At 44.3% G+C, this 22,385-nt stretch overlaps 1 protein-coding gene across 7 annotated transcripts in view; it reads left to right on the top strand.

Moving 5' to 3' along the window:
• CEP89 (centrosomal protein 89) overlaps positions 1 to 19,147 on the top strand; it is a 65,774-nt gene extending 46,627 nt beyond the window's left edge. For 5 of the 7 annotated variants that reach the window (XM_082708596.1, XM_082708595.1, XM_082708598.1 and 2 more), the window contains 5 exons: positions 3,145 to 3,312; positions 4,119 to 4,260; positions 8,117 to 8,206; positions 12,865 to 13,034; positions 18,788 to 19,147. In XM_082708596.1, the coding sequence (XP_082564722.1) occupies positions 3,145 to 3,312; positions 4,119 to 4,260; positions 8,117 to 8,206; positions 12,865 to 13,034; positions 18,788 to 18,944 (727 nt within the window). In that variant the 3' untranslated portion in view covers positions 18,945 to 19,147. The remainder of the gene's footprint in view (positions 1 to 3,144; positions 3,313 to 4,118; positions 4,261 to 8,116; positions 8,207 to 12,864; positions 13,035 to 18,787) is intronic. The other 2 variants (XM_082708601.1, XM_082708600.1) reach the window with 1 other exon arrangement.
• Positions 19,148 to 22,385: the final 3,238 nt, after the last annotated feature.

Below are 22,385 nucleotides of genomic sequence, written 5' to 3'. Positions count from 1 at the left end.
GTTGGTGAGCGCCAGTAAGGCCACGCAGGAAAGTGAGATAGAGAAGTCGGTAACCCACAGGCACCCGAAGGGGCCACATGGCGATGTAAGGTCAGGGTGTCCGGGGCACATGAGGGTCAAGGGAGCCGGGTTTTAACAAGCTTCAGGGGCTCTTACCCTGGGGCACCTTGGAGGTGGGGAAGAATGCTCATCGCATGGAGGAGTCCTACCAGTAATTTACCTTTACTGGTGGCCTTCTGGGTTGTGACCGTACTGCTGTGTGCCGGGGAGGCTCGTGTCAGCTCAAGGCCTCATGCAGGCCGCACCCAGTGGGTTCCGAGGCAGAGTACAGTGGAGTGTGTAGCTCAGCTTTCCACAGCAAGTTTGTGTTGCCTTTCAACTGTGCATCTCCGTCAGAAAGACAGGCAGGTCCAAGGTGAAAGGGCAGAATGAGCCATAACACTCAAGTACAAAGCAAAAGAGAGGTGGTAACGTTCCGTCAGTATCTGGCAAGACAGATGACAAAAAGAGGCTCAATCTACCAAGTAGATGTTTAAATGTGTGTGCACCGGAAATAAGTTCCTATTGATACATTTGAAAATTCAGGCGAAATAGTGACATTCCTGGAAAAACATAACTTCCCAAAACTGTTTCAAAAGGAATACCTGAATATTCCTTTTTTTTTTTTTAAGATTTATTTATTTATTTATTTATTTATTTATTTATTTGAGAGAGCTAATGAGAAAAAGAGAGCATGAGAGGGAAGAGGGTCAGAGGGAGAAGCAGACTATCCAGTGAGCGGGGAGCCCGATGTGGATCTTGATGCTGGGACTCCAGGAGCATGACCTGAGCTGAAGGCAGTTGCTTAACCAACTGAGGCACCCAGACATCCCTGAATATTCCTTTAATCATCAAAGAAATAGAATCCAAAGACCATTCCTTAAGAAAACTATAAGCCTAGAGACCTTCACGAGATTGTTCTAAAAATACTCAAGGAGGAAGTCATTCCAGTCTTACATAAACCCTTCTGAAGAACAGGAGTTAATGCCACCTAACTCATTTTATGAGATCGATGTGGCCTTAATATCAAAACCCAACAAATATAAGAAAGGAAAATTACTTTTTATTTTCACCCATGAATCTAGATGTAAAAACTTTTTTTAAAGATTCTTATTTATTTGAGAAAACAGAACACAAGCCAGGGAGAGAGGCAGAGGGAGAAGCAGACTCCCTGCTGAGTAGGGAGCCCACCAGGGGGCTCGATCCGAAGACCTCAGGATCATGACCTGAGCCGAAGGCAGATGCTTAACTGACCAAGCTACCCCAGGGCCCCTAGATGTAAAAACTCTTATTAAAAGTATTTACCCCAAAAAGTTCTGTTTCTTCACCTATATGGTAATAATATGAGGGTTTGTTATAATTATGTATTAAAATATGCATTTGTCTTTCAAATACTTTTCTATATGTGTATTATCTTTTACATACTTCTCTATATGTGTATATGTGTATTTCACGATTTAAAACATTTTAAATCCTGGCTTTTTACCAGAAGAATTAAAATCACAAGTGATCAGTAGAGGTTTCCTCTAGGGAACCTGAGGGGAAAATATTTTATATAAAATTTTTTAAGTAACTGTTTTAGGGCTTCAGACTGGCTCAGTCAGTGAAGCATATGACTCTGGATCTCAGGGTTATGTGTTTGAGCCCCATGTTGGGCGTAGAGATGAGTTAAAAATAAATATCTTTAATAAAAATAACTAAGCAAGCAACTATTTCTCCCACCAGCTATTAACTGTCAGCTTTTTTTTTTTTTAAACAAATTGCTTTTACCTCTTTGTTTTGCTTAAGAAATATATTGTTAGAAATACACCTGAAGTCCTTTGTAACCACTCTCCTTAGTCCATTATTTATCCCTGGCTTTCTAAAAGGAATCACTACCATAAACTTGGAATTACATTTCCAGTCTGTTTTTTATTCTTACATATGTTTCCATAAATGACCCATGGCATTTTTTTGGTGTGTCTTATGAATTTTATATGAATGCTTATATGAATGAATTCATGCTTTAGTATATTGACCTTTACACTCAATTTTCCAAACATCTATCTATGTTGAAATAGCTATTAGAGCTGATTCTTTTACCTTCTGCCTGGTGGTATTCCATCGTATGAAGTACTACATTTCACTTATTTTAGTGGAAGCTTAAATTGTTAATAAGTTTGCTCCATTCGGTAGTGCCACAGTGAGAGTTCAAGTACGTGTTGTCAGAGTTTCTCTATGTATGTATTTAGAGGTGGCGCTGTTGGGTCACGGGGGAAGTGTGTTTTCTAGAACTTGATGTATTGCTCTCTGAGGTGACTGGCCCACCAGTACTTTCCCAACATTCTCTATAGCCCCTAGTTGTTTTTCATTGGGAATTTTTCTTTAGGGATTGATTTGAGTACATTACTTTGGCTTTAAAGAAAATTCCAAAACCAAAACAGAAGATAGTGAAGAAAAAAGATAAAAACCTCAGTTTCATGGTTTTTATCTAGGTGTGTCCTCTGCTCTTTGACTAATTAGAACTAGTAAACTAGAAAGTAATGGAAAACTATCTGGAAAATCCCTGCTGGGTGTTCAGCCTCCAAGCTGAAGTCACTGAACTGAACAGGTCAGTCCTGATGATTACATGGGAACTGACCGAGAGAACCAATGAAGAAATAACTCTTTTCTCTAGCCTCATTTTGCCAGAAGTTTATGTTGAAATTGTATGCCTTTCTTGTTCTTTTGTTGCTTTTATCATGAAAACATAGAATTACTTTAGTATGACCCAAAATTTGTTTTAGCATTAGGATTTGGGGGAGACAGTTTTACCTATGTAAAAAATGAAGCAGTCTTAAATTCTTTCTGGAAGAAGGATAGGGTACACATAAGTGTATCTATACAAAGGCATAAGCAACAGTTATTGGCAGGAAAAGCATTAGATTACCATCAAAAAACCATGTGGTCAGCCCCTAGCAGTTCCATCCTGGGCCCTCCGGGAGGGGATAGACAGCGTTTGCGCAGGGGCCTTCCCCAGACCACCACGGGCTGGTGGCCTAGGCTGCCTCTCACTTGCCCGGCAGCGGCTGCCTCCTGTTAGCTTCAGTGTGCCAGATCCACGCCTGTGATGTTTTTGTCCCCCAGCCAGTTGCAGAAGGAAGAGGAGAAAGAAGGTGCCGAGATGGAAGAGTTGATGGGAAAGTTGGCACTGCTGCAAGCACAGAAACAGAGCCTGCTCTTAGAGAAGAACAGTCTGGCTGCAAGAAACCAAGCGCTGGGAGAAGAACTCGACAGGGCACAGAAAATAAATAGGTTTTTATCTTTCTTTTTTTTTTTTTTTTTAAGATTTTATTTATTTATTTGACAGAGAGAGATCACAAGTAGACAGAGAGGCAGGCTCCCTGCTGAGCAGAGAGCCCGATGCGGGCCTCGATCCCAGGACTCTGAGATCATGACCTGAGCCGAAGGCAGCGGCTTAACCCACTGAGCCACCCAGGCACCCTTTATCTATTTTTTCTTAAGTGGGTTTGTTTTGTTGTGTGTATTTGTTTTTTAGTATTAAAAAGAGAAAATTAAATATTCTCTTTTATTTTCTTTGTCTTTATCTAATATTGGCTATAAAGTGGAAAAGGAGCATTGAGATTACTGGGTATCAAAAGAAAACTATAGTAAAGGCTGTTCTGTTGGCCAGTGTTAGCCAACATTTCCCAGGTCTATAGATCGATGATAGTTAATGGTCATAATGATGACCCTAAGACTGAAAGTCCTAGAAGTTCTTTCCTACACATTTCTCAAAAGTCAGCTTTAGGTAACTGGATTCCTTTTTCTAAAGCATCTTTTAGAACATGATCCAAAAAAATGAATGGAGTAATACATACAAAGTAGCCTATTGACGGTGTTTTGTGATACCTGTTGACTCGATTTGGAGTCAATAACTATGCTTCACTTAAAATTAAACTCCCTTCCCTCTTTTCACCCTGAAACTTAGTAGAATTAGGTTGCTGAAGAATACTTTTAAATGCTAACATACTTGCTGTTTTTACAATGCAGATATTCACTATGTTCTAGCCATTCAGGCTAATGAGTTTTTTATTCCACCATTTGGGGGAACTCTCTAGGAGGTCTCAAAAGAAAATTGATGTCCTCAAAAAGCAGGTGGAAAAAGCCATGCAGAACGAAATGTCTGCTCACCAGTACCTGGCAAATCTTGTCGGCCTGGCAGAGAACGTAACCCAGGAACGCGACTCTCTTATGTATTTGGTAAGCTCCCTCACTTCCTTCAAGTACACTGAAAGTCAACATGCAAATGTGATTTTAAGAGCGTTTTCTTGGGGCGCCTGGGTGGTTCAGTCAGTTGAACACCTGACTGGATTTCGGCTCAGGTCTTAATCTCAGGGTCCTGGGATCGAGCCCCATGTCAGGCTCCACGCGCAGCTGGGAGTCAGCCTGAGATGCGCTCTCTCCTTCTCCCTTCGCCCCTCCACCCACTCTCTCTCCCTCTCTCTCCCTCAAATATTTTTTTTAAAGATTTTTATTTATTTATTTGACAGAGAGAGATCACAAGTAGGCAGAGAGGCAGGCAGAGAGAGAGAGAGAGAGAGGAGGAAGCAGGCTCCCTGCTGAGCAGAGAGCCCAATGCGGGACTCGATCCCAGGACCCTGAGATCATGACCTGAGCCGAAGGCAGCGGCTTAACCCACTGAGCCACCCAGGCGCCCCATCCCTCAAATATTTTTTTAAAAAAGCATTTTCAATACAAAATTATCCGTAAAAGGCTTTGTCTTTTTAAATTTTAATTGTACATTTTCAGATTCTCCAAAATTTTAGCTTTCAACCATGGGGGAAAAACATTTTCAAAAGGCAAATAACCCAGACTTTTCAATAATGGTAAATGGTATTTTCTGAGGTGAACTAATGGAATTCGTCCATTTAACCAACCAGAGCGGGCGCCACCAGGTGTTCATTACACACGCGTCTTCGTGTTCTCTCCCCAAAGCTGGCTTAATGTGTTCCCTGGGTGAAGGTGAAACAGAACCATAGGCGGGTTAAGTAGAGTTCATCCCCATGTTGCTTCTGGCTGCTCTAGTCCCAAGGACGGAACTGAGGGGGTGATTGCTGGTCCTAAATGACGGAGCTATGCCCTGCCGGAAGAAGCGATGCCACCACCATGATGCTTGGCATTTCCACAGATTTTATTTTTTTAAACAGTTTAATTCTCAAAATTTCTCTCTTTTTTTATGATTTCATTTATTAGAGAGAGAGAGAGAGCACGAGCAGGGGAAGGGGCAAAGGGAGAAGCAGACTCCCCACTGAGCAGAGAGCTGGACCTGCAGCTGGATCCCAGGATCCTGAGATCATGACCTGAGCCAAAGGCAAATGCTTAAGCTACTGAGCCATCTAGTCACCCCTTCCACACTGATTTTAAAAGGTGTCAGCCATTGGGGCACGTGGGTGGCTCAGTGGGTTAAAGCCTCTGCCTTCAGCTCAGGTCATGATCCCAGGGTCCTGGGATCGAGCCCTGAATCAGGCTCTCTGCTCAGTGGGGAGCCTGCTTCCTCCTCTCTCTCTGCCTGCCTCTCTGCCTACTTGTGATCTCTGTCTGTCAAATAAATAAGTAAAATCTTAAAAAAACAAAAAGGAAAGGTGTCAGCCATAGGGCCATGTAGTATCTCCAAGTAGTGAAATGACAGGCAACGAAAAAGAAATCTTGCTTACTTGCACTTGATGATTTTTCAACTTTGAGCACATGTTGCTTACGTACATTTAAACATTTGTTTAAGCAGAGTTGTGGATCTCTGGTAGCCTAGCATTAGAAGCAATAGTTGAGTGGGTGTCATGACAGAGGAGACCAGAGGACTTCCTGAGGCAGTTGGAAATTGGCAAACTTGGAATCACTCAGCCTCTACCACAGGTGAATGGTCTGGGGAGTCTGGTAGGGCGTGGCGTGGGCTTATTCACGTCTGCTAGGAAGACATCAGCTCCTCCATAGGGAAGTGGACACAGGCTTTTAGCTATTGTTTATATAAGAGGAAATATAAATAGCACACAGCTCTTGGGGGAAAATGTGATCCTCACTTGTAATAAAAGATGCTAATTAAGCCACTCTTGAGGTACCATTCTGTACTTTCAAGGTCACCAAAAAAAAAAAAAGTTGTTTTTTTTTTTAAATTATAATAGTTGTTGGTAGGAGTGTGGTTACATGTTAGTGGTTTCAGGGTCTTTTATTTATTTATTTTTTAAAAAGTTTTCATTTATTTATTTATTTATTTGATATAGAGAGAGAGATCTCACAAGGAGGCAGAGGGGCAGGCGGGCGGGGCAGGGGAAGCAGGCTCCCCGCTGAGCAGAGAGCCTGATACAAGGCTTGATCCCACGACCCGAGACCATGATCTGAGCCAAAGGCAGAGGCTTTAACCCACTGAGCCACCCAGGTGCCCCCCTTTTTGGGTCTTTTAGAAACAGTGTAAATCAGACATGGCATGGTAGGAGCCAAAGCACACACTCCCCCTACAGTAGCAGCTCCCCCTCCTGAAATATCAACCACCTTGACCTATGCTGGACTCAGGCATTTTCTGTAGCAGTGCTGAGCGCCCTTTTCCTTTTCTGCTGTGCCTCCTGGGCTTATCTCCCTGGAATAGCAAGAGTGCAGAAAAGAAGCTTGCTGGAGAATTGACCTCCCATGTGGGCCAGTGATCTCCCAAGTTTACATGATGAAGTTGAGATCCTCCCCAGCCCTCAGATGGTCTCTCTCAGGCCCACCCCTCATATCTGTGGGCCCAGGATGGGAATATAAATGGGAGCCATATACTGTTTGTGCGAATACTTAGACATTAAACCAACAATCTGTTAATGAACTGTGTTCTCTCTTCCTGCCTGACCTTCGTTGTTATGGCCTAAAAACAAGGCTCAGGTTTAGAACCCTTAGGCCTCTCAGATTTGGGGGAGTTGCTTTCATCTCACCCTTTCTCCACCCACCACAGGGACTTCTGTGTATTTACAGACACTGCTGTCCCCTTGCCCCTGCAAACTCCTTGCACCCGGGAGCCCCAAGGTCAGCCCTTCTACTTGGGGTCCCGGGTGGTACTGGCTGCCTGTGCCCTGCCTGGGACTATGGGCCAAGCATCCCAACCTTACTTACCCTGTCCTGGTCTCCTAGACCTTAATTTATTGAAAGTGGCATCTTAATTACTACTTCTTTCTTTCTCTCTCTTTTTTTTTTAAGATTTTATGTATTTATTTGTCAGAGAGAGAATGAGAGAGCACACGCTGGGGGAGTGGCAGGCAGAGGGAGAAGCAGGCTCCCAGCTGAGCAAGGAGCCCAATGCAGGACTCGATCCCAGGACCGTGGGATTATGACCTGAGCCGAAGGCAGATGCTTAACCGACTGAGCCATCCAGGCATCCTGAAAGTGCCATCTTAATTTCTAATTCCACCTTTAGGATGGGTTTTCCATGTGACTTATGGCAAGTTATTTAACTTTCTGTGTCTTATTTTTTCCTTTCTGAAGGAAATCAAATGAAATCAAATTGTCATTCTGGCCTGCCTTAGAAGGAACGCTCACCTTTGCTTTTTTAATTTTAGCATTTGAAATAATTTACAGTGTGTAGCAATTCATGTCCCATCTGATATTAATCTAAATCATTCAGCTTCAAGGGACATTCCTCTTGGCTGAGGTGCCATCACATTTGGCTTGGTGAATGGCATTGTGTATTCACGTTATCCTTAATTTTGTAATTATTCAGCTACTCAAGCTAAAAGTTTATTTGTATCTTGGCACTTATTCCTTGCATACGATTGAAGGAATGCTGTATTCCACAAGCACAGAGAAGTGTGCTGGAAGCCCTTACAGCTCATCCCCCTTGTTCTGGGGGCTCAGTCTTCTCTTGGTTCCCACGTGGGGCCCCCACCTGCTCCTCTGGGTTCTTGCCCCACCTCAGCTATTGGCCCAAGTTCTGTCCACATCTCTCACACAGGGAGTCGGGGGCAGGCAGGGTGGTGGGCCCGGACAAGTGGCAGAATAGAGATTACTTGTGAGGAAAATGATCTATGCAGAAAAATGTTTTAACTTCTCTGTTAAACTAAGAGCCCATTCTTTTTCTTTTCATTTTTCTCCTTAGGCTAAATGTTTACAAAGTGAGAAGCATGGAGTTCTCAACAAAATCATAGAAGGCAATATTCGCTTGGGAAGGTTAGAAGAAAAAGTCAAGGTAAGTGGCCATTAGCCTCAGAGGTGCCATTTTCAAACAGAAACAGCAGCTCCCTGGGGTCAGACTTACATGTTTAAAAAAATGAGTCATGTCGCATGATATGTATCATGCTAATCATGCACAGGGTCAAACAGTATTGCATGTAGACCAGTTCACTCATTAATAAACTGGCTTATCTGTACAATAAGATACCATACTGCTGTTTAAAAGAAGAAAAATGCTATGGAAAAGTATTCAGGCTCTATCCTGACATTAATGTGCAGGCTTTACGCTCAAGTCCAGGATTTGTCAGTTCAGTTGGGAGCAAGGTTGACCCTCTTCTCTCTAGCTTAACCCTAATTGCACCCTCCAGTTTCTCTGCCCAAGAAAACTATTGTCGGGGTATTAGCTCTCCTCCCCTAGGCCGCCTCCCTCACCTGAGCTCTTATGTCCCCACCAGCTATGTTCTGACTGCCGACCTCTGCCTCTGCCTCCTCTGCCTTCCCAGCAGGACTTAATTCTCTGGAGCAAGAGCAGGGGTGCGGGCAGGCTAGAGGCCTAGGTGGGAAGGAGAAGGTCTGTGAGTGCATTTAGCTCTAGCATGGGGAATGAGATTGGACCTCTGTCGGATAATGATGAAAAAGGCCTGACACATGAAATAGATTGATGACATTTACTATGTTGGGAAATTAACTAAGACAAAACATTGGCTGGCTCTGTGTACAGCCAGGTGTATATACATATGTATGTAAAGATGTTATGACTTTGTTTTGTTCTAGGGAACATAAGTCCTAAATTACTTATTTTTTAAAAGTTACTAACTTCTTTAACTTTAAAAGTTATTAACTTTGCTCAGCCCTAATGCAAAGAACAGACTTTTTTTCTTGGTGTTTAATGAATATTGCCTAAATAACATAAACATCAAGGTTTTGGAAGCCACACAGCCTGTTCTTCAAGATTTTCAAGGGGTAAAGAGTTGCTCCCTGAGGGCCTTTCTGGTTTCCAGTAGGAACTGCCACATACAACATCCCTTAGATACCCTTACCCTGTTCTGGATTCTGCCTGGGTCTGGGCCGTCCCCAGGGAAGATCACCTCCATCTAACAAAATTCAGAGAAGACTAACCTACCCTCCAGCACATCACTGTTCTCATTGATAATGGGCAGTGGCCTTTGAGGTGAGGGGTGTTCCCACCACACATCAGGGAACTCATTCCTTCTGTGGGCCAGAGCAGCTCCACTCCTGTTCCCACATGGGGGCTTTTAGGCATGATGCTATTTGAAGAAAGAGTTGCTTTGCTAAAAGGGAAGTTAAAATGCTACATTTGTCCTCTACCCAGGGCAACTGATCCTGTGGCATCAGGTGGTAAGAATGACTTAATTTAACCAGATAGCTTTGGGAGTTGTGTTGACTTCTAAAATGTCATCTGAGATTCCTAGCAGAAATCATAGTTTTCTGGGAATTTTATTTCTGATGCAGTTTTAAAGTCAGTGAGGATATGGTAAGTTTAATCTTCAAGTACACTTAGTTGTTACAGTCTAACGAGGTAGGATAAAGAAAAAGAAATCCATATCTAGACAGGGGTGCCTGGGTGGCTTGGTCATTGTAAGCGTCCAACTCTTGCTTTCAGCTCAGGTTGTGATCCTGGCATCGTGGGATCAAGCCCCGCATCAGGCTTCTCGCTCAGTGCAGAGTTGCTTGTCCCTCCTCCTCTGCTCCCCCAGCTTTCTCTCTCTTTCTCAAATAAATAAGTAAAATCTTAAAAAAAAAAAAAGAAAAGAAAACCTTGGACACCCAGGCAAAAGGCCAAGACGTAAGAAAAAGAAAACTGTGTTGGCCTCCCACTTTTCCACAGCAATACTGAATACCAGAGAGCAGTGCAATGCCTTCTACAAATATTCGAGGAGACGGAGTATGAGCCAAGTATGTTTCCATCCAACCAAGCTACTCTTCCGGCAGTTTTGACCATGTAGGAACTCCAGGCACAGTTTTCCTATAAATCTCCCCTGAAGATTAATCAACTTGAGTTCAGCCAATCAAGAAACAATTGGGCAAATTCCAGAAGAGTAGTGAGCAAAGGATGAATTTAACTGGGAGCTATGACTTCAGCGAAGCAGGGATAAGGCTGATGGAATAAAATGCGAATGTTTTTTGACAATGTGGAATTAATACAACCAAGGTCAAGGAGGTAGCAAAGTAGAAAGTAGAACTAGCTGATTGCATCCTAGTCATAACTCAGCGTTCAAAGGATATCATTTCAAGCTGAAAAATCAGTAGGAGGAGCTTAAACATATTTAAGTAGGGCAAGAAAGGTTGTGAGCTAACATTATGTTACTTTTGCTAAATGAAAGGACTAAGGACATGTAATGTAAAGGCCTGAGAATAAAAGTCACCAGAAGAATCGAGAGAGACCCATTCCCAAATAGAATTACAACAGTAAAAAGAACAGAACAGACTATATTCTAGTCTTAAAAAATGTATGTAGATAAAATAACAAAATTGAGACCAAACAAATATAAATAAATATAAATGAGCTAATTCACCCATGAAAAGAAAACAGATTGATAGTGAAGCAAATGATATTCCATGATGGAGCCAAGGGACAGTCTGAAACCAAGTGCATCCGAAAGCTGAAGAGTAAAAGGATGAGTAAAGATAATCCAGATGTATGCAAACAGAATGAACGAAAACAAAGTTGCAATCTTTACATGTGCTGAGATAGAGTTCAGGCCAAAAGGCCTAAATGAAACAAACAAAAGAAATGCTAGAGACTGCAATTAATGGCGTATAGTAGCTGTGAATATTTATTCACTAAACAAACAGAAAATCTGTGTAACACAGCAAAATAGGGAAATGGAAACATCGTAATAATAGGAGCTTTAGGGTCGCCTGGGTGACTCAGTGGGTTAATGCCTCTGCGTTTGGCTCGGGCCATGATTCCAGGGTCCTGGGATGGAGCCCCATATTCCCACATCCAGCTCTTTGCTCAGCAGGGGGCCTGTTTCCCCCTCTCTCTCTGCCTGCCTCTCTGCCTACTTGTGATCTCTATCTGTCAAATAAATAAAATCTTTAAAAAATTTTTTTTTAAATAATAGGAGCTTTAATCTTCTCTTGGTCCAAGATAGATCAAGAGATGAAACAAGGGGCGCCTGGGTGGCTCAGTGGATTAAAGCCTCTGCCTTCAGCTCGGGTCATGATCCCAGGGTCCTGGGATCGAGCCCTACATCGGGCTCTCTGCTCAGCAGGGAGCTTGCTTTCTTCTCCTCTCTCTCTCTCTGCCTACTTGTGATCTCTGTCAAATAAATAAATAAAATCTTTAAAAACAATGTGATAATTGAAATAAACTCTCAGTGGATCTTTAAAAAAAAAAAGATGAAACAAAAGTAACTAAGGATATAGAAGATTTAAGAAAATCTGTAAGGTTTATTAGTGTGTGTGTGTGTTTGTGTATAACTGACTGACTGTAGATTGGCTCAAAAAGTAACCCCTAGAGTAGAAATAAGGCACATTTGTTGATCAAAAAGCTAAAATACAGAAATTAATAAACAATCAGAAAGAAAAAACATACTCTTTGAGCTGGAAATGTAAAAACCATGAAGTAAACCAGTTGTTGGGTCAGAGCGAATGTATAAACTGTCAGTTTCTAAGTAGAATAGATACACTAGTTAGAATGGCAAAAATTAAGACAAGAAGCAACAAATATTGGTGAGGATATGGAGAAAGGAGAACTCTCTTACACTGTTGGTGGGAATGCAAGCTGGTACAGCCACTCTGGAAAACAGTATGGAGGTCCCTCAAGATATTAAAAATAGAGCTACGCTATGACCCTGCAATTGCACTACTGGCTTTTACCCCCAAAGATATGGATGTAGTGAAAAGAAGGGGCACTTGCACCCCAATGTTCATAGCAGCAATGTCCACAATAGCCGAACTGTAGAAGGAACCGAGATGCCCTTCAACAGACGCATGGTTAAAGAAGATATGGTCCATGTATACAATGGAATATTACTCAGCCATCAGAAAGGATGAATACCCAACTTTTGCATCAACACGGCTGGGACTGGAGGGGCTTACGCTAAGTCAAATAAGTCAGCCAGAGAAAGACAATTATCATATGGTCTCACTCATACGTAGAAAATAAAGACTAGTCTGGAGGACCATAGGGGAAGGGAGAGAAAACTGAATGGGAAAGACAAACCATGAGAGACTGGACTTCTAAATGGAATTGAATTTGTGTCAAGTACAAATTAGAATCTCTGTAACCCCAGTTTTAGAAATGCTCAGAAGGTAGTCATACTTTAAATACTACCCAGAAAAAAAATGGAGAAGGAAAATAAACGAATCAGGCTTTTATCTCTGTCAATATGTTTACCAGTAGAGTGTGACAGACCCCGCCAGGTTGGTCTGTTTTGAGTTGTAGCATATAAAAAACTAGGTCTGATAAAAAGGAGAAATTTGGTTTCCGTATACTTGGTATTCTGTTTTTACTCTCTGTGACTTTTATGATTTTATGAGCCAGACTAGCCCTCCCAGATCAGACTTACGCAAGGTTTACTCATCATCTCAGTGAGCTCTGATAGCCCAGACAGGGAGGGTAGGGGAGGGTACACGTCCGGGAAGCCACCCCCTGGGTGACAGGCAGCATCCCCTCACTCACACGGGGCCTCCTCCCTCTCCCAGGGGTACAAGAAGCAGGCGGCACTGAAAGTGGATGACATCAGTCACCGCCTGACAGAGCAGCAGGAAGACTTCGCCAGCAGGACAGCTCAGTACCAGCAAGAGATGAGGCACCTGCATCAGATGCTGCAGGACAAGCAGGATATCCTGGACCAGGCTCTGCAGCAGAAACGGTAGGGACGCCCCAGCCCCACAGAGTAGGTCTGGTTGCGGATGTTGGCCAGAATTTTCTAGTAAAACCCCCTGGACCCGTTCTGTTTATCTTTTACATTTAAGTTTTATCTGAATGTAATATTGGTCTTGATTCTTATTTGCTCTTTTTTTTTTTTTTTTTAAGATTTTATTTATTTATTTGACAGAGATTACAAGTAGGCAGCAGAGAAGCAGGCAAAGAGAGAGGAGGAAGCAGGCTCCCCTCCGAGCAGAGAGCCCGATGCGGGGCTCTATCCCAGGACCCTGGGATCATGACCTGAGCCCAAGGCAGAGGCTTTAACCCACTGAGCCACCCAGGCGCCCCTCATTTTCTTTTTAAATGTTTTCCCCCAGCAATTGACATACAGGATTGTGTAAGTTTAAGGTGTATAATGTGATGGTTTGATTCATGTGTATCCTGTGAAATGATTGCCACCACAAGGCTAGTCAACACCGCCCTTGTCTCACCTAATTCGCATTTTGTTATGGGCGGAATCGGCTCCCAGCAGCTTTCAGGTATACAGCAGGATGTTGCCCATCACCCGTCACCGTGCTGTGCTCCTCATTTTCCTGAATCCCCCCTGGAGAGCTCCCCAGTGTTTGAACATTGGACTTCTTAAATCAGTCCGGGCCTCTAGTTGTCCTTCCCTCTTTTCTCCTCTCTTTGATGCTTTTGTTTTTCTTGGGATTTTTAAATTTTTTTTATCAAGTGTCTTATTTCTGATTTTTCTTTTTTTGCCGTTTCTGAGGATTTTAAAATCTCTGATCATTCCCTTCTTGTAAGATCATGATCATGAGATGATGGCCGCATGATGGTCTCTGTGCATGTAAGGTACTAAATCAGTTACCCTTTACCCTTTAAATGTGGGCCCTTTAAACATGAGCTAGAGGAAGTGTGGCCAGTGTATGAAAAACAGTGGGGAATGTCGTGTGCTCCATGAAGGTGAACTTGGTGGTCCTTCGTGCTTAACTCTGCCTTTTCACACTGGCTGTGCTGTCTTTGCCAGACTGGAACATAAACTGGTGGGCTCAGAAGAATCATAATGCACGTGTGGGATTTCTTCAGGTTGTAGGACAATCCGGGTGTTTGATGTCATGCAGAATGCAGATAGCTGTTTTCCACCAGCCAGGTGCTTCATAAATGCAAGGCAGGATGAGCTCTTACTTGCCATGCCTATCATGGCTTCTGGAGTCACAAAAGTTCTTACCGCCATACACAGCTGCTTCGTAAAAAATTGAGCCAATACCAGATTTCTTGCTAGATACTTGGTTTAGAATCACAGTAATAAAATGACATTTTGTTTTTCACTTTTTCCCCTTATTCCACTGTCTGTCCTTAGATCGTTGAAAGTTATGCATTCTATTTCTGTACATTCAGTGGTTACCCTTAAAATTTTACCATGGATATTTAACATTAAAAATCTTAATTTAGGGGTGCCTGGGTGGCTCAGTTGGTTAAGTGACCAACTCTTGATTTCAGCTCAGGTTTCAATCTCAGGGTTGTGAGTTCAAGCCCTACGTTGGGCTAAAAAAAAAAAAAATCTTACTTAAATTTAGACATGTCTACATTTCTTTTTTTTTTTTTTTTTTTAATATTTTATTTATTTATTTGACAGAGAGAGATCACAAGTAGGCAGAGAGGCAGGCAGAGAGAGAGAGAGAGAGGAGGAAGCAGGCTCCCTGCTGAGCAAAGAGCCTGATGTGGGACTCGATCCCAGGACCCTGAGATCATGACCTGAGCCGAAGGCAGCGGCTTAACCCACTGAGCCACCCAGGCGCCCAAGACATGTCTACATTTCTTATCCCCAGTGCAAGATCTAATGCTTTTATCTAATTCTTTCCCCCCTCAGTTTATATGATGTCATCTAGTGTCATTCGGTAGATAAAAGTGAAGACCAAAGATCTATTTTATATCATCTTTAGCCCCCCCAATTAAATGTTACTAGTTTCTATATAATTCTTTATTCTGATTTACCCACAGGTACCAATTTCTTTACTTAATGATTATTATAAACAAGACAACAGGCCCCAAATGAGTCTCACATACGCAGGGCCCACACATCACCAAACCAAGACTTGACTTAATTACAGTTTGGCTCTTCCAGAAAGGGAATCTTAAACTGGTTAGTCAAGAATTGTGTAGTCAGTGCTACTTAGGTCATATGCCTGGGAGACCCTTGCCGTCCCCTAAAGGAAAGTAACTTTGCAATAACCAACCTGCTTTTACTGAATATAACTTCCTTATTCCTGTTTTCTTCTGCCTAAAAAAGTCTTTAATTTTGTACAGTTCCTCAGAGCTCCTTTCTCTTTGCTAGGTGGGATGCTGCCCAATTCAAGTTGAGTTTTGCTCAAATAAACTCTTAAAATTTTCTTATTTCCTCAGTTTATCTTTTAATATATCCCCTCTAACATCTCAGACCTTATTTCTCCGATTAATTTCCTTCTTCCTAAAATACATTGTTTAGAAGTTTCTTTAGTAAGAGTCTGTTGGAAGTGAGCTTTCTTAGTTTCTGCTAAGAAAGACATTTCTACCTGGAAATGTCTGCATTTTTCCTTCTTCCTTGTAAGATAATTCTTGCCACCTACAGAATTTTACATTGACAGTCTTCTATCAGCATATTCTACTATCTTCTCTGCTTGAGAAGGCTCTTTTGACAAGCCAAAAGACAAGTGTCCGACAAGCCTTTTGTCATTTTTTAAAATAATTGACATGGGGTACCTGGGTGGCTCAGTCGGTTGTGTCCAACTCTTGATCTCAGCTCAGGGCACGATCTTAGGGTTGTGAGTCTGAGCCCCATGCCAGCAGAGTCTTCTTGAGATTCTCTGTCCCTCTCTCTCTGTCCCTCCCCACCACTTGTGTGCTCTCTCTTTAAAATAAATAAGTAAGAGGGTGCCTAGGTAGTTCAGTTCATTAAGTGTCTGCCTTCAGCTCCAGTCATGACATCAGGATCCTGGGATCAAGCCCCACATCGGGCTCCCTGCTCAGCTGAAAGACTGCTTTCCCTCTCCCACTCCCCCTGCTCGTGTTCCTGTTCTTGCTGTCTCTTTCTCTCACTGTCAAATAAATAAAATTTTTAAAAAATAAAAGTAAAATAATAAAATAAATAAGTAAAATCTTAAAAAAAAGGTTTCCTTTGTCTCTTGTATTCTGCAATTTCATTGGTATGTAATTAACTATAAGCTTCTTTTTACTTATCTACTTGGTGTAACTTACTCTGTATATCTGTGATTATGATTTTTCATTAGTCTAGAAAATTCTCATCTCTTAAAATAAGCCATTATCTCTTAAAATTAATTATTTCCCCTTATTCTTTCTAAATGTCCTTCTGGAGCTCAGATTAAATGTATGTTAGACCTTCCATATGCCTTATCTTTTAAATTTTCCATCTTTTTGTTTGATAATTTCTTCTGCTCAGTATTCCTGTTTACTGATCCTCCCTTCAGCTGTGTTCAGTGTACCATTTAACCTAGCCACTGAGTTGTTTGTTTTGTTTTGTTTTGTTTTGTTTTTAGTCAGCAACGTTGTATTTCATTTTCAGTTCTATTTGGTTCTTTTGAAAATCTGGGTAGTCGTTTTTAAAATAAAGTCTTAGTCTTTCTTTTTTTAAATACATCTTTTGTTTCTTTTAACATTTCATTTGTTTTATTTTTTCAATATCAGAATTTTAGGAGAGCTTAATTTTTTTTTTGACTCTTGCTTTATGTGGCTTGTTTCTTTCTATGTACAACAAATTTTTAACTATGAACGCATATATGGTTGAATTTAATCTGTGGAGTCCTGAGGTTCTGGATTAAGGATGTTTTTCTCTACAGAAGATTTGCATTTGCTTCTCTTTGGTGCAAGAGAATATTTACAACCTGGAGTCACTTTAATTTCATTACTGATTTTTAAAAATAGGCTATAGTAATATTTTTTTTAAAAAAACCCTAAAACTTCCAGAAGTCTTTTAAAAAGGGTTTTATTACATTTATTATATTTTATGTATTATATTTAAAAATGCTGTTATTGCATTTATAATGTATAACTCCTTAATACCTGGTATTTTTCTACTGCATTCGGAGTGATTTCCTCTGCTCTATATTAGTTTGCTCATTTCCTCTTCAGTTGTGTCCAGTGTACTATGTAACCCATCCATTGAGCCCTTCCCCTAATTGTGTCTAAAATGGCTGTTCACTCCACACAGGTCCTGGGGGTGCCCAATCATGGGGAACAATGTAGATTCAAACTCCAGATCCATTTGAGAATGAGCTGGTAGCTGCAGACCCCTAGGAGGCACTTAGCCTCTCAGAGCAGGTTTCTGTTGAAGATGGGCAGATTTTCCACTGAGCTCTGCTTTCTCTGAGGGCCCTTCACGTGTCTCCACTTACTTGCCCAATTGTGGAAGACGTGGTTAGTTCAGCATGTTTCTAGGAAGACGGGGAATAACATGGATATGAGCGAGCCTTGGGGCTTTCTGTCCTACCCAGTTTGCATGGACCCAACAGCTAGTCTCCATCCTATAAAAATGTGAGTTCCTGGCACGAACTTTTGTCCTCAGAACAATAAGCAGTAACAACATTCTGTTCCCTCCCTCTGTGCTTTCAGTTTAGTCTTTCTTTTTCTGCCCTTAGAGATTTGCTGTTCCTATTTTGAGTTTGGCCACACATGTGTCATGATTGCTGTAATTTATCAAACATCTAGGTGTTCTGTACCAGAAAAGAGAAATTTGGAGATTTTTAAAACACAGTTTAATCAAATAGCACCCAACATTCAGTGGGCACTGGGGGGCTTGGAAAGAAGGAACAGTTCACAAGAGAAGTGACATTGGACAAGTGGGCGTGTCACTGGCCTCCTTGAATCTCGTTGTCTTCCTCCTTAAATAGCACTGCTCACCCCATTTGGTAGTGCAGTTTCTAGCATCTTCCATAACCATCCAGCCATATCTATGAAGGAGCTGGCCTCCCCGCCGTGCCCTCCTGCATGAGGCCTGCTCTTCCCCCCAGGCTGAGGCTGGTCTTTCTGTCCTCCTCACTCTCCAGTGGGGTCCACCATCCTGTGAGGTGGCAGCTGGTACCCTGATCTGTTTCCTCAGAAGACCACGGCCCTGTGAGGACACAGATACCTTGTCAGCCCCGCTTCCTCAGCACTCTACATGCTACCTGTCACAGAGTCCTTGGTACCCTTTCCTTGTACATCTCGGTTCCCTCTGAATGCTCGCTCCTGGCACGTGATCTGTCTAGGCCAGTCTTTTCTGTGTCCTCGGATATGAGCCTCACTCCGCACAGTCCCCTCCTCACCTCCACACTCACTCTATGTCCAGGACCCCCCTTGGCTCTGTGGATGGGTGTTCTGAGAGGAGCCTGATGTTGGCCGGGTCACAGTGGGGACAGGTAGAGGGGACACGGGAGAGGCTCACAGGTCTGTGCTGTGTGGGTGCCCACAGCTAGCCATTGTGCTGTAGGTCAGCCGCTGCGGGTGCTGTGTTTTATTCTTATACATGTTAATTCTATAGAGAACAAGGGTCCCAAACAAAGGAGAAAGCAAAACTCAGTGTTTTTTCTATTTCCAGGACACCTCAGCGTTTCATTCAGCCCTGACAGTCTCTGGCTCAGAACCCAGACACCATGGGATCTCTTCTCTGATATCAAGCATTCTTCCCTTTGAGTTCTGGCTACTTTAAGAATTGCAAGGGTTCTGTAAATATTTTTCTCATTGTGCTGTTTTAACCTTCTCTCTTTTTTGTGTATTTCTCAGAGAAATGGAAGGCGAGCTTGAGGTTGTTTGGCAGTCTACCTCCAAGGAAAACCAAAGAATCCGAGAGCTGCTGCAGGCCGTGCTGGAGAGGCAGGGTGTGTGGGACGGCACGAAGGAGGTGCACTGGGAAACCGTGGCTCTAGCTACAGTGACATGAAGCCACCACGTGCCACAGCCCACGCCGTACCTGGGGCCTCGGCCCAGAGCTCTGCCTTACCCAGCACTGGGAGACACAGGGGAAGGGCCACAGCATTTCTCCTCGCCAGGGCAAGGTAGAAATAAACTGTCTCGAAAATTTAATCCCCCCCCCTTTTTTTTTTTACATTTTGTTTTATTTGACTAATACAGTGCTGACCTATATTTTTGCCTTGCCTTAAAGCTATATCTCGCCTTGTCTACTGCCTCATTGCTCAGAGTGCCAGGGGACCCAAGGAGTTGGCCTGGCTCTGGGCGTCTAGACCCACAGCCGGGAGAGTGTGGGAGCAAACAGGTGGTGGGACCGTGCACTCACACGGCGGGCTGGGTGTGTGAGGTCCCTGAACACATCCAGTGCTGGTACTGTCATTGGCTCTGGGTGCTGTCCTGGCATGTGGTAAAAGACAAGTGCTAGCACTCACACCCCAGTAAGTTACAAACATCCATGCTGCCCCGTCTCCCTGCCCTTCTTTATCCTCCTGGAAAGACAACTTTTCTGGGGCCACACAGCACCAAGGTGGGGGGGTCCCTGCCCCAGCGCCACCGCCTAGAAGGATGCCAGAGGCCAGGGTTCTGCTCCTCTTTGCCACCTCCTCAGGCGGGTGACCCTAGCTTCTCAGGGCCATCCCTGGCACTTCCTGGTGGCAGTGCCAGCCCCCTAGGCCTGCTTGTCCCTGGCATGCTGGAAGAACATGGGACATCAGGCTGCATGGGCCCCTAAGAGCGGTGTGGAGGGCGTCTAGACCCACAGCCGGGAGAGTGTGGGAGCAAACAGGTGGTGGGATCCTGGAACAGAGCCTTATACAGGCGCCTCCCTGCACAGACCTGCCTCCGTGCAGCATGTGCAAAGGCCAGCCTTGGGTCCGGGTTGGGGGCAGAAGTTACACGCCTGAGCTCTGATTGCTAGGTGGGAGTTGAGGTAGAAGATCAGTTTTATGTTTTATTCAACTTGTTCAACAGTTCAAGGATTCTAACTTATTTTTATTTTACCAGAGGTAGGGAGACTCAGCTGGGATTTCAAACTCTCCCCATCCTCTCCCTCGGAGGAGACCTAGCTAACAGCTTCAGTATTATTTCCAGGGAACCCAGCAGCTCTCTGGCAGTGTATAAACAGGCTGCAAGGCCCCAGTGCCCCCGTGAGTCCCTCACCTTCCAGATCTGTGCTTGGTGGGTGGCTTGTGGTGGGAATCCTACTGTTGTCACTTATGTAAAGAGCCACTTTTGTCATTCCTGGCTTTGTTCTGCCTTCTGTGAGAACATTTTGTTGCCTGGAGAAGTGAATGTGTACATTTCTGCCTTAAGTTTATTACACGTTACAAGCATACTCGGCAAGTTTGGGGACCCCTGGACCTCGTCACGGCCAGACAGGGTTGGGCCCCGCAGCTCCTGTGTTCAACCAGCCTCCGGTCGGATGCTGTTAGCACATGGCAGGTGGGCTCAGAGTCCAGGGTGCGAAGGAGGCTCCGCAGGCAAAGCGGCGAGACAAGGTAGCTGAGGGGCCCAGGGCCTGAGCTTCGATGCATTGTGAGGGATCTGGACTGCTCTGGGCCTTGCTGATGGGCAGGGTTTCAAGGGCTGGAGAATGACAGGGCTGTGTGCACCAGGGCGAGAACTCGGGAGCCGCAGGATGGGTGTTTGGGCTGGAGGTTGGGGTGAGAAGGGAGGCCACACTGATCCCAGGAAAGCGTGGACCACTGCCAGGGGTCCGTCTGTTTGACCCTGCAGGTGCCAGTCAGACCAGGAGCCTGGCCTTTCCTGCTTGATCCTGGGGAGGCGAACAGTTATGAAATGGGCCCCAGGGACTCAAAGGGACCCTGCTGCCTTTGGTGTTGGCAAAAAGTCGTCCAGGGGAATTACAGACCAAGTGCAGAGAAGCCAGGGCCCAGCAGGCATGTGGGTGTGAGTTTGAGGTGACGGCAGGCAAGGAGCTGCCTTCAGTTTCCCAGGACATCAGCACGGAGGGCTGGAGGGATCGGAAGTGACTCCTGCCCCTCAGGCTTCGAGAAGAATGGAAGAGGCCATCCTTTCCCTGGAGCTTGCTGTGGAGATCAGTGTGTCCTCCAACTCTGAGGAGAGGAGAAAAGCCCAAATTGGGTTTCTTTCAGCGCAGTGTATTTATTCAGCAAATACACTTGGAATGCTTATCTCTCTGCACAGTGTCGAGAACAATAGCCGTGACAAAGGCAGACATAATTACAGCGCATTCTAGGTGCTTGGAAGAAAACAGGACAGAAACAATGGCCCGGTCACCTTCACGGCTGCTCTGGCAGCTACACGGTGAACTCCGTGCACAACATTCGAAAACAAAAATCTCAGGGGCACCTGGATGGCTCAGTGGGTTGAAGCCTCTGCCTTGGGCTCAGGTCATGATCCCAGGGTCCTGGGATTGAGCCCCACATCGGGCTCTCTGCTCAGTGGGGAGCCTGCTTCCCCCTCTCTCTCTGCCTACTTGTGATCTCTGTCTGTCAAATAAATAAATAAAATCTTAAAAAAGTAAAAACAAAAAAACCTGAAAATCTCATTGCGCGGACGCACGGTCATGATCTTACCCTCCAAAACAAAAAACAGTTATCTTCCAGGAAGATTCTCTTTTCCTCCCATCTCCCAATGCTCTGCCCCGCTCTCTTGCAGGAAAGCTCCCCTGCTCATTCGCTATGTGCTCTGCTGGTTCCTTTGTGTCCGAATTTTCAAGTGATGGTCTGTGCTGGGCTGTGCAATCCGAAGCTGCTTCACAGGGAAGTTGTGCCCAGACTCTGTGATGGGCTGATCTTTGCTCACAGGAAGGCGAGCCAGGGACTCGGAGCCACGTAAAAGATGTCATTTCTCTGGGGAACATGAAAGGGAGTTGGGGGAGGGAAGTTCATGGAAGGCTGTGGGTAGGAGGTAGCATTTTAGCCGGTGTTAAATGTGGAGTTGGATTTCCCCAGAAGATTCTGAAAAGAAAGACGAGGACTCAGTAGGCGAAGATGACTGGTGCCCTGGAAGGAAGACAGCCGTGTGAGGACCGAGACGCCCAGGGAGGACGCTATGCGACAACAGTCAGGGTTGGAGAGACATAGCTGCAGGCCAAGGATGACACCCAGGAGTTCTGGCTACCCCAGAAGCTAGGAAGAGGCCATGAAGGACCCCCTCCCGGGTTTCAGAGGGAGCACGGCCCAGGCCCACTCCTGGAGTTCGGACTTCTAGCCTCCAGAACTAAGGCGATGGTTTTAGAGCCAGAAGAGGAGCTAAACAGGCCAGGCCCCCAGTGCCGGGGATTCCCAGAGCAAGCAGGGTGTCCTTGCAGTGACAGGGCAACTTTGTGTGTGCAGGGGCACAAGGGGGTGAGAACGCACCTTTTCAACTGAGTACATTTTAAAAGGTCATCGAACTACAGATCGTGGACTTCTGATGAAAATCTTGC

Source organism: Mustela nivalis (genome assembly GCF_964662115.1).
Source record: "Mustela nivalis genome assembly, chromosome: 18".
NCBI classification, from domain to species: domain Eukaryota; kingdom Metazoa; phylum Chordata; class Mammalia; order Carnivora; family Mustelidae; genus Mustela; species Mustela nivalis.
This window is presented reverse-complemented; position numbering and strand designations above follow the sequence as displayed.